We start from the raw sequence: 12,525 nt of genomic DNA, 5'->3' as shown, positions 1-12,525 counted from the left end.
GCGGTTAAGCCAAAACATGCGCCTTTCAGTTGACACACTCCGAAAGAGATGGAGGTTGGCAATTGAAGTAGGAACTTAGTTGTCCACCACCTGACATACAAACCCAATCTTTCCACAGAATGGCCGCGGATTGGTACGGAAGGGCAATTGGGGACTGACGAACGTTGAGTTTGTGTTTAAAATTCAGCGTTTACCAGAGTTGTTTTATGTCCTTGTGCCTCCACACAACCGCCTCTCTCACACTGCTCATCCTCGTATTGTCCCATAGCTGCTCTGCACTCGCTCCTGATCTGGGGAATGCCGTTTGGAGCCATGGAAGTAGAATATTTGTTACATCACCATATAAACAGCATTGTACTCTCCCGATGTTGAACGTTGATTGTAAGGTTCCATCCAACCCGCTTTCTCTATAAAGCGTCATGTCATGACGCCAGACCACTTCTAAGTTATATATTGAACAGTGCACCATCTGGTGGTGTAACTGTATGATAGATTAGGCAGTGGAACCTCTTCAGACCGGAATATACATTGCGCTGGAGGACCTGCAGATCCGTCTGGACGGGTCATCTGTAGTTTAGTGCAATTTATAAAGCCGACACAATGCGTTAAGGGTGCGCCTTTGGCATGGATGGCTGCAGCATAAGCTGGAGCCCGTGTTTTCATGAGTTCGGTTTGGAAAGATAATTGCAGGGGAGTGTTGGAATCAGAAAAACTGATGCAACTCCCAAAATTCTTCGGAAGGAGCATATGCTCTCATCCCGAACATGACTTCAATATAACTCCATCGTGTTGGTGATGCCAGTCTTTGCAACATAGTGCATGTTGCTGTAAAGGGATGCACCTTGTATCGAGAACTTTAGTTCTACCTGCCGTCCAGCCAGTGAGGGAGCAAATTTTGTAGATCTCGTATTCGCGGAAACGAAACCTAGTCAAGCACTCCTCATAACTGTAGGCGTTTATAATGAAAGGGGCAGTACTGATGGTTTGTGAACGGCATAGTAGGCGTAGTAGATCCTCTGATACTTGACGGTGCCGGTGAGAGAGGCGAAAGAGCACCTCATCATCGGCATCATCAATTACAGCATGACTGAACAAACGCCTACGGCAGTTGCGGCTCCGAATGTCCTTACCCACCGCAAATACTTCTGCCTCATCAGGGCTCTCCCTTGCTCGTACTCACGATCGACGCATGTACAGTCAGCGTAAGCAGAAAACTTTACATTTGTGAGATCGTGGTGTTTAGAAACGTGTAACCCGATATCATCTCACGAACAAATGAATTTTTGGTTTCGCAAGATCTGTAATGGAAAGATATTACTCGTTTTTGCAGTACGTATAGTTCCCTTAGATCCAGGGACAGCATCTTTCTTTCTCTATTTCTTCCTCATCGCCGCTCATTCCCACTTCGCCTTCTCTTATTGCATCCCGCCGAACCCTCGCATTTCCGCAACCCACGCAACGCAATTTATCCTACAACTCGGTCGCCGCTCCCACCTAAACATATCCAGCCATCTCCCATCAAAACCCGTTGGGCCCCGCCCTCCATCCCACAATCTTACGTCCGGCGTAAATTCTCCTACACACAGCGTTCTTCAAACATCGGCCACATCGCGCACGTCACATTGAAGAAACACAATTTGTTAATTGCAATCCTTCCCATCTGGCCTCAGAAATTGCGATATTTCTCAAAATACCTTCGTTTCATATCCTCATCGTTCTGGACACCAACAAAACGAAAATTCAACTGCCAAAAAATTCTTTCTTTACGCCTTTTTGAAGACATAAAATCAAAGATTAAGCAGTAGCAAGCTCCTCCAAGCAAAATCACATATATATTGATTTAATATACACTTTTTGCCCTCCTATTGGGTTTCCCCAGCATATGTTGCAGACTTCTGCTCGCATCTCCCTTAAGAGGAGTACGGCATGTTGTAGTACCTCACCGGATCATACCATCTCTCCCCTCCGCCTTTCCTTTCCAAAAAGACCTCCATGACGGCCACAAATGGGGCTTTCTCTCCTGGGGTGCAAGTGGCCGCTCTGTATTTACACTACATCTGCCTCTTACGCCCTTTTCAACTCGAACAGCGGTGCAATTATGTAATGAGTTCCAAGCTCATTAAGGTATTTGCACCGCTGCTCTTGTTTGAAACGCGAGTCCTTTCCGTTGCACATAGTACGAACGCTCCATCTATTCTTCGAGACAATGAACAGTCCGACAATGCCGAAGAGCCGTTCCGTGCCACCCCCTTCGGACCTCAAGCACCACCTGGTGCCGGTAGCACTCTGCAGAGCCCGACAGATGCACGGGCAAGCTTTCTGGTATGGGCCGTCGCCGTCTCCTTCACACAGCTCAAGCGCACAATCGTTGCCTCCGCCATCAATGACTCGATCTCCCTCCTCAAAGATTCTGTTTTCACTTCCTTGAAATTTGACAGCTCTATATGCACAGCGAACGAATGTCTTTCCTTTGCAACCTCACTCGTTGATGAGCATTTTGCGCAGAATGGGGCCTCCACCGTGCACATCACCGAGGATGCAGGTCCGTTTTCAGGCATTGTCTCCCTTCGACACCCCCCGTAACTCCATCAGAAGCAGCTGTCCATAGCTAACACCAAAAGTATTCGTACTCTCCCTTAACGAAGATTAATGCCGACTAGAACGAGGTATTCGCTCACCCTGTGGAAACTCGCCGTGGTCGTGCCATTTCCCACTTCGTCCAAGAATCTGTAATGGGATCCCTTCGCGATGACGTTGTGTGGAATGACACTTCTACCACGGAGCCCACTATTTTTCTGGTGTCATCCAGCTTTATACATACAAGGGCTCTACCACTCTGACGACCTCAGCCGTTGCCTATTGTAGTGAAATAGGTACGTCCGGGTTCTGTGTGAAGGCGAGCGAGGACACGTCGCTCCTGGTGAAGACAGGACTACTGTAGAGGTGTAATGTTTGCTAATGTAGAGCGTAGAAACCGGTACAGTGGGCCGGGGACTGCCCCAGCGAGCACACGTGGCCTACGTGCCCACGGGTGAAGGTGGTACACACGCAGACACGTGTACCGCTGAGCGGGCGGTGCCCCCGGCGGCGTACAGTATTTAGACTCTTATGATATGATCCGGATCAGCATTGTATCATGGGAGGGCTACCCGGTCGCCGGAGGTACGGATTACGGTACTTTGGGATCTGGGCAACCCTGCCCCAACAGTAAAGAGGCAGCTACCCCCTCGCTCCGGAACCAACTCACAGCTTCTAAAGGCGAGCGCGCTATCCCGTTGCAGGGTAGCATTCTACCGACCGTATCGGACGACATATTACGCCAGCCCACCTCGTGTGGTCATTGGCGTTGTAGCCGAACTCTACCGGGCGAGTTTCCATTTACATCGGGACTTACACCCCCGTCGGGACTCATATCACTACACCTATCCCGTCCACATCAAGCGTCTTATCTTCTCTGTTTGCTTACGATACAGCGGCATCAATGCTTGGAGCCGCATAGTCTGGTTCCTCCCTATCGATGTCAGCCCTTGAACGAAGGACTCCTCCCTGGGTGAAATGTCTCTCAGTTCCAACTCAAGTAGCCGTGCGTATGGAATGACTGTTTGGCATAAAGTTATGAAACATATGCTTGCTCCCCTGCGATGCCACCCAAACCGGATTCCTTTGCAAAGCCATCAATAGCACCATTCACACTTGCATTCACATCCGTTAAAACTTCTTCTCACATCTCAAGGACGGCAAGGACATAAGTGTAATATTTCCCAGCACCATCACCAAACTTCATTGTCTTCAGTGATACGTGCCCTGCGAGGAACTTGCCTCGACGGGAAGGTACACTGTCTCCATGGTAGAGGAAATGACTCAGGCACGAGAGCTGTCAGCCAGTCTCAGAGGAGTGGCAGAAAACATGCGTTACGGAACAGATCAAGATGGTCTCGCGAAGCCCGAGTCGAATCCAACAATGTTATCGGACTTTTTCCCTCTACAAGGTGCTTCCACTCATAGAATCCCAGTTTGCCTTTTCCGAACGGCGCAGCAATCAATATGTACTACATCTTCTCAACTGAGTCAATAAACTACGTATTCCTCTGTATTTCCAGAGTCATGAAGATAAGCGTAGCACACCACCTAAACTATGTGCAAAGCATGACGATTAGGGGTATCCTATTTGGAAGATCAAGAACTTTCAAGCGATTGTTAGAAGCGCTAATGAAATTCTTGCCGGTATCGAGGGCCACTACTACGCGCCTGGTCTCCATGCGCACTTTCCGGAAGGAGAGAAAGGGCAATACCCGAACCGAATCCACACAGATGAGGGACTTAGAGGTATGCTGGAAGCACAACACTACCGTTCCCAGCACTTGATGTTCCCCTGTTTTGGAGCTTTTCATAAACTGGTGCTGTGGTCAAGCAATCCGCTCCTGTTACGTCAATGTTTACGCAATACTGAGTCATAATGAACTGAGCAGTCACGTACAGCCTCTTCATAGAATGGACGGAGCGATATTTAAAATGGTTGCAAATCGCCGTTTCTCCGTTTACATATTTTGATACGGATATGTTAGCGGAGCCACACATCTCCGGCTGGAAGAAATCCCAGTTCCATCCTCTAGACTACTTCGGTTCTCGTAAACTCGTCATGGATGGCTTGCTGTGTTTCGTTTATGATGTCTTCGAGCATTGTAATGTTTCATTTGAACAGAGCTACCCCCAGAAATCGAGATGAAGAGCAAATGCCATGGAAGAAACTGTCAGACGCAAAGAAGAAATCAAGAATACAGAAGTGGCATGTGTGAGCGTTGAGCAGCCGTCAGACCGTTCCACACAGAAGAGGACTCTCTAACCAGAATACGGTGCCAATTTGGTCCAGGATGGGCGTCGACTCAATCTATTAGATTTCAAGACGACTTGAGAGACAACCGCACTGCCTGTAAAGATGTCCAGGGGCAACTTCATGAGAGAATTTTGCGACCGCTTTCAGGCAGTCATCCGCAGGAATTCATTTAGCTTTCTCTTCAGGTCGAGGGCCAGGGCGTGAACGTTTTCGTAAAGCCCATTGAGGAGGAAGTTTCAAAGCTTGGATTTACGGCTCACGCTATTCCCATTCCTGTCACCAGGATTAAATCTGCGCATGAGATGGGTGGTACGTTCCATTGCTTGATGCATTTGACACGAAACCGAAACATTGCACTACGAAACGATATCTCAACTTGCACAGGTCAACGAGGACCGACCCCTGGCCCAGAAGCCCTTGATTACCGACGTCTCAGGAAAGCGACAACTTTAAGAATGGACTGTTGCATCTCCATCAAGACCCCTACACGTGATCGGGAGTCTCTTGGCTCGGTCGACTTCGCCAACGCTTTTTCGCCAACAACCACGACCGGTCCACGCAGCTTAGCCATATATGCTTTCTTGCTGATGACCACGGCCGCTGCGTTCCGATCAGCTTCAAGTCGAACAAGTGCGAACGGGTTGTCTGCTCTGCCATGTCTGGAGAGGTCATCGATTTCAGCGACCTATTTGATATCGCTGCCACCCTCGTCTCTGCGCGCAGAAAGATCTGCGGCCGTTGGATCCCGTTTCAGCTGGTCATAGATTCCATGTCCCTCTTTGATGTGATTTGAAATGGTTCTCGGACGTCCGAGACGGCCACGATGCTCGAAATTGCCGCTGCCCGTGAATGATTTCGTCATAAGGTGATATCGAACGTAGAGTTTAATCGCAGCTCGAAGGATATCGCCAACAGTCTAACCAAGTCGATGTCTCAAGCCGTTTTGAAAGATGTGGTACCTTTGGGACTCCTATATGTTCACCCGGAGCAGTGAATACTTGGCAACTATGTCCAAGCTGCGGTCCTTCCCCGTTTTCGTTTCCTCTCTCAAACAGCAGCCCCCTCAATTCCATTTTTTACCCTTTACCTCTAGTAATTCTATCACTTGTAGCTTTACCGCACTGTCCCTGCTGCAATTCCATCCGAAAGCTCAAGTGCTCTCGGCTCTGAGTCGATGACGACCCTATTTTGTGCATCCACCAGAATTACGTGATCCACCCGCATTCCTTATTGGACTCGAACGATGAAGACTCCTGCTCGCTTTGCGGCAACAACTCGACAGCGTACTGCCCTTTCGATGCCCTGGATGGTCCTCCAAACCTCCTCGTCATACACCATGCGTCAGTTTGTCTCTAATTCTCGCGCCTTGTAGAAGATTTCACAAAGTCCCTTGAAGTTATGGAATATCTCCGATTACCCCTTCAACACTTTCTCTTACGCTTCTACTGGTACAGGTCCACGGAAAGCAAACGAGGTGTTGATGGCGGTCGCCCTCACGCAGTCGTGCGTCTTCGAAATACATCATGGCCGTCCAATGGCAAGCCTCCGACTTGACGCACGCCACGCCACTGCCTCACGCACGCTAATCCCGGATACCCAGACTACAAGCCCCGGCGACGCTGCATGAACTCAAGGACGAGTCACGCGGCTTCTTCTTCTCGCGACTGCCGTAATACTGCCTTAGGCCGGGTAGGCCCCACACGCGCTGGCCGGGGTCGGCCAAGCCCGAACACTCGCAACCCAGGAAACAGGAAGGTCTGCAGAGTGATTTAGCCGGCACTGGCCCCCGAGAAGATGCTGAATTCCCATTCCACGGCGTAGAAGGCTTCGTCCGGCGCAGTGCCCTGGGAACTCGCATGCAGCACGACCTGCCTCGCGCTGCACCCACCACCCGCGCTCTTCCATTCCACGATCACCATGGCCGCAAACAGTCACCTCCGCACCGCTTCGTACACGGAAGTTGGCCTTTAAGATCCGATCGGGGCACGCTTTACCGCAGGAGAGCTGGCCATCAGCTCAATTTCGAGTAAAGTTTCTGCAACGCCGACCCCTTTGGACATTTATCCCGTAACGCAAGTTGTGGATCCCGGGGCGGAACTGGCACTCACAAATCCTGCGATTGCAGCACTGAAACGCACCCCGAACGTCTGCTCGGACGCGGTCAAGGGTCCAGTGATTTTCGGGTGCATGCTGCCGGGCCTGGGCACCTTTCACGATTTGGTCACCTGCCGCTTCTTATCGCTTCGGCTCCCGAAGCGATCGGCGCTGGGAGCCCTGTCTCTGACTTTCCTGTTGACTGCACGCGGCGCCATGGTTGCTACGTAAAGTTCCCTTTTCGCAAAGTTCCCACCCTGAAGATCCGAAGCCCGCAGCAGTTAGTTTCGCGAATGTGCTCGGTACATGCGGCGTACCGTCAAACTGCAAATTGGCCGCCACGTGGGCGCTTACAGAAAATGGGCTGTCAGCTCACCGTCTCCGCTGACGGCATGCTTTCACGGACCTCTATGTACAACGCGCACACTCAGTTCACTCCGTAGGATCTGATTGAACGATACACACATCAGCAAAGCTACCCCACGCTGCTACAGTTTGCGAAGGCCTCATGGCGGAGCCTGTTATCACTCGGAAAGGCGCAATGCCGGATCATCTCACTTCTCCCTTCTCTCTCTTACTACCTCTTTCCCTCGTGCGGCTACTCAGCTCCCAGTTCGTACAGGAAGCAGCAAAATGGACGCAAAATGACGTCTTTTGACGACAGTCTTAATGCAATTTGTGGAGTGCCCTTGCGTAAGCCTTGGATGTTTTCTTCCCAACAATGCTTGGCATGCAGCGCAAATCTCATTTTAAGGCCTTTGGCTCACACATATTGGTAATGATGGATATGTTTGCGGCTAACGGACTGCTCTGGGACGCATAAAGCTTATAAAAAGTGTACAGTTTCGGAAATTGACTGGAAAAGGGACTTAAAACGTTTCTCATATCGTTCCTTTTGTCGAGAGGTAAATGTATCGAACAAACCTTGCAATTTCGGCTCGTGCTTTCGGAACGTGCTAGAAATACTTTTCATCGTTGTCAATTCAGTTACTGTTTGAAACCTTGCACCAATCTCTGACACGAAATGGTCATGTGCCTATTGGGCATACGGAAATATGTATGATCGAGTGAAGATTTCACATCCGACTTCTGATCGACTCACTCAAGGGTACCTTCTGATTTTGAGAACTTTTCGGTGCCTATATTCGCTACTTACTTCGTAAGTCGTATGAGTTAAGTCTTTCAGATCTTTTTGATCTGACACTGACAAGGCGAGTACGGGAGGAGGCGCTGTGAAGCAAGGCCTATTGGAGGAAGGGCCGCTCTCAGCCCAATTGTTTGAGCGTGTACAAGTACAGTGCCTTCTACGACATAGTGCTATAGCGTGACATACCTCTAGCTATGGCACTATTGGAAGGATGGCACTATATAAAGGAGGCTCATATACATATATTAGGGGGCAAAGCATATTGCTAAAAGCCTGTAAACCACTACTAAAAACGTATAACTTCAATCCTTTGAGTACTGAGTACTCGTCGCCATATTTTCCCGCCGTTGCACGTCCACATCGTAACACTGAACCATGCCAGATGATACACATGTGGGATTATGATAACCTGTACCAAAGAGTGAGCCATAGCACTATATAGAGGGAGGCACTACTAAAGACGGCACTATTGAGCGACCCCCCGCTGTACATCAGTCTGAAACTCGAATGAGCAATGATGGGCTCTTCTTAGACCAGATGATCGGCCTTCCATCCCAACGGCTTGAAAAGGGCATTAGGCGGTTTGACTACATTACAACTATCTAAGTGTAGTTGGAAATCCAATGGGGGCCACGCATTGAACGGGTATGGCCGAGAAGCAAATCTGCTGCACACGTTGATAAGCGGGCCAACTTAGGTCACTTGTCACCTAGACAATGGCTCTGCATGAGCTATCCAGGAGGCTCATAACGCGCTGACTACTCAGAAAAACAAGGAATACTGAAGATTTCTGTGGAATCACATTGTCACCGTCTACAAAAACACAGCTTATGTGGCACTGTTTGGAGGCCGCTGGTACCGCTGCCGGTCAGGAGCTCTGACTGTTCTGACTCAGAACAGTCCAGAGCATGTAAGGAGTATTGGCGGGAAAGAGGACGCCTCAGTTCGGCCCAGAAACTTCAAGCCAGCAACGTATTTTTTTCTGATTTTTTATAGATCTGTTGAGCCGTTTTTCGAACAGCTCAGAACTCGTATAATTGGGATGGCCATCCTCTGCCCCAGACATACCGTCGTCGATCCTCAGCGGACAGCAGTTGTTCGAAACCTGGTCACGCTCAGGAATTGAACTGCGGTTGCGACTAACAAGTGATTTCCCCGGGCATTCACTGCACTGCCCCATTGCAATTTTGCACATCGCCAGGAGCCCTTCACCGGTGACTGCTGAAGCTTGCTTACCAAACTGTGGTGTGCTGTTTGGAGTTGCATTGAAACTGTTTCACCAAGACGGGCACTGCCCACTTGCGGTTCGCAATTCAATCGCAATTGAACATCACCCCGTCGAAGTCTGCTCTTGACACCACTGGTCGTGTCATTCAAGTAGGTTCTGTGCGCTTGTTAGAATCTTCCTGCAACTGTGCGATCAAGAAGGGATTTGCGCGCTTTGGATACGTTGTACAAGGCGATAATCGACGCCGTCGAGTTGGAATCTTCCTGCAGCTGTGCGATCAAAAAGGGATTTGTCCGCTCTGGATACGTTGTACAACGCCATCATCGACACCGTCGAGGATAGCGCGCCAAAGGGGTCTGAGAACGCACATCCGAGAAACACCAACGCGCTTTAGGAGCGAACCGAGCTTGTGTCGAAGTTGCTGAAGCCAATTAGGCTTCGCCCAAAACCCCGCATATTCGAGCGGATTTTGACTACTGGTAGTATTGGGTAGGCTGGCGAAAACATGCCTATGCCACGAAAAAATGTCGAGCCTGTACGTCGAAGTGCAGAGAGAGCAGAGCCTATCATTGTTCCCGCTCGTGGAAAACAGCTGTTTGACTGGGACGATATGGGTCTAGGCCTTGAGTGCCCTCTGAGCAGTTCTGCATCTGTATACTCTGATTCAAGTTCGGATCAAAGGGAATTTGAAATCAAACCAGTGGCCACTAAACGTAAGAATAACGTTGACCGTGGGACCTTTGAGTGGGTACGCAACCTCATCGACTGTCGGAAGATTAAGAACCAGAGGGCAACCCTTGATGACCATGCTTTTCGAACGACAGGCAAAGGATGGCTGCATGATCAACACAAAGCTCTCGACGAAAACTCAATTCCCGTCACGTTTAAGTGTATCCTCGCTGCCAGCGGTGTGTCAAAGATTTTCAACAGATGCCGGGATGACTTCAAGAAGCCAGAGTACCGCTCCCGGTATTGGTCGTGGTCCGTGAACTTCATTCTTTTGCTCGACTATTTCATTGACCACGGCAACATCAAGGTAACCGAGAAGGTATCTCGGAAGTATCAGCCCCTCTTGTCCTTTCTCGAAACGTGCAAGGAACACAAAAAAGAGGGGATATTGACCACGCAGAAGGAGCAGCTGTTGACTGCCCTCGGGATTGTTTGGCTCAAGGAAGCTTCATCTGATGACGAGGTCTACGTCTCTGACGATGACAGCTTTGATGGGGATAGTCAAGGAGACGAGACTTGGGAAATGCCTACCAAGCACAGGTCATCACGAAGACCAAAAACTGTGTCACAGCGACGTCGCTCAAAGAAACGAGCAAGGGGGTCCTCTTCCGGTGAAGCTCTCCCCCTTGATAGTAGGGATGAAAGTCCGCCGCCTTATCGTACACCAATAATGCAGACTCCCAGGTCCTTGAAAACTTGGGCTCAGCAAATGCTGCGAGTTCGTCGACACTATCGAAAGCAGAGAGGTGAGGATGACTTGTACGACGTACCATCGGACCAGCTTTCCCTTCGGATATGGATGAATGCGGAAACGGCGAGATGCAGCACTGGCACTCTCAGCCAGATATGCTGTGCAATTCTGAAGGCAGCTGAAATGGCCAGCTCAGAGGACGTGGGGCTACTAGATCCGGAAAGCGAATTATGGGCGAAGGGTTTTGTCGCTTTTCTGGATTACGTCATCAGGCAGAAACAGCCTCGCGAAGAAGCTGTGAACTTCCTGTGTGCTTGTAGAAGGGCTGTGTTTCGGGGTACGCTCTCGACCGATCACGATGCTCTCCTACGCGGGGTTATCGAGAATTGGTTTGAGTCCCAAGAGATGAAGACTTGTGTGCGAATCCGCGAAGACGCTCGCCAGCAGCAACTTGCAAATCCCAAGCGACTGGGCAGTGGCCATATTCTGGATCTAGCAGACTTAGACGGTCATGTGTCGGACGAATTTAATGGACATGTGGTAGAAGTCGTATTAGATTCTGGAACATACAATATAGACGAAAAGTTTGATCGCACGAAGCGAAGGAGAACTGCAAAACTCGTGCGGCAAAACCTTTCATCGATGATCGAGGGAGAGGTTGCCATCAACGTTGAGGGTAGGAACCCGACTGCGGCAGAAAGAAATGCCAAAGAATGGGTCCTACGTGCTGGAGCCAAGGACTTCGATGTATATGCCAGAAACTGGTTTCGTGCAGCCAATTCGTACAAACATGGCAATGTCCTTGTTTAAAGTTCACCTTCGTGGTCCATGTCATGCTCGCATAATTGCAAGCGAGATTCTAACCTGATATGCGGCAGCGATGAATCAAACTCATCCGACCGTTGTGATGGAAAGACTTGCGCTGTTCGTTTCCGATAGACGTACTGTACACAGGTGACACTATCATATCCCGAACATCCAACGACACGTGTCAGTTGTTCTCCACGCAACCCTGCATTTTCCGAGCTTTCTGCAAACCGGGAAATACCAAATGTGAAACGCTTCACCATGCCAGGGCTCTGTATCATCATCGATTCGCGAAAATCGCATCTAAACGACTCAGGCTCCGAGTACCGTCCAGGGGGTTTTGAACCGACATTCAAGAGCTTCTCTACGCCTTTTCTGGTATCGGTTGGTCGTCTACCACATGAACCTATGGCCTAGTCAACAAACCTCAGCGATATCATCTATCCAGTGCGTCGATCACCGGCCGAACTTAAACAAATTCTGAAGGTAAAGAGGGATCTCACTTGTCTGTCACAGTATTGTCCTCTGGACCAGAAGTTAATAACTATTGGTATTCAGAGCAATTTATGGAAGAGACCAGATTGATTCGGGAGTTTCTCAGACGAACAGCACAAAATCTCCTTTCCTACTTCACCTCAACTGTTGATTAGCGATTTCGTTCGTTTCAGGATTCAAACAAGTCCAAATATTGATTGAAACGGCTGGTTCAATGGATTAATTTCCATTTGCAATGGATTTCATTTCTCGCTTCAGTCAGGTTCAGTCAGGCCTTAAAGCTCTTCCTTCACTCCGGAAAGTATGCATAATCTCTTCTAACAACGTTTCTGACGCTTTTTCCCAAATTGTTTCTGATTCAGGAAACTGAATCACTTCATCCTAAAACCATACTCTAACAGCTATACAAGCATTTTTGTGACGTGAAATGAAAAACCGGGAAGTCCTTACCGGGTGCTTTCTTCAATCAAAGCAATGATGGATTATTCACTTTGTGCCGA

At 49.3% G+C, this 12,525-nt stretch overlaps 1 protein-coding gene across 1 annotated transcript; it reads left to right on the top strand.

The window, feature by feature from the left end:
- Nucleotides 1–9,814: 9,814 nt before the first annotated feature.
- On the top strand, nucleotides 9,815–11,533 carry CHC_T00008178001 (hypothetical protein). The gene has a single exon (XM_005712084.1). The coding sequence runs from the start codon at nucleotides 9,815–9,817 to the stop codon at nucleotides 11,531–11,533; it is 1,719 nt and encodes a 572-aa protein (XP_005712141.1).
- Nucleotides 11,534–12,525: the final 992 nt, after the last annotated feature.

Source organism: Chondrus crispus, genomic scaffold (genome assembly GCF_000350225.1).
Source record: "Chondrus crispus Stackhouse genomic scaffold, scaffold_96, whole genome shotgun sequence".
Taxonomy (NCBI): Eukaryota; Rhodophyta; class Florideophyceae; order Gigartinales; family Gigartinaceae; genus Chondrus; species Chondrus crispus.
The sequence above is the reverse complement of the archived record's forward strand: the minus strand, read 5'-3'. Positions and strand labels throughout refer to the sequence as shown.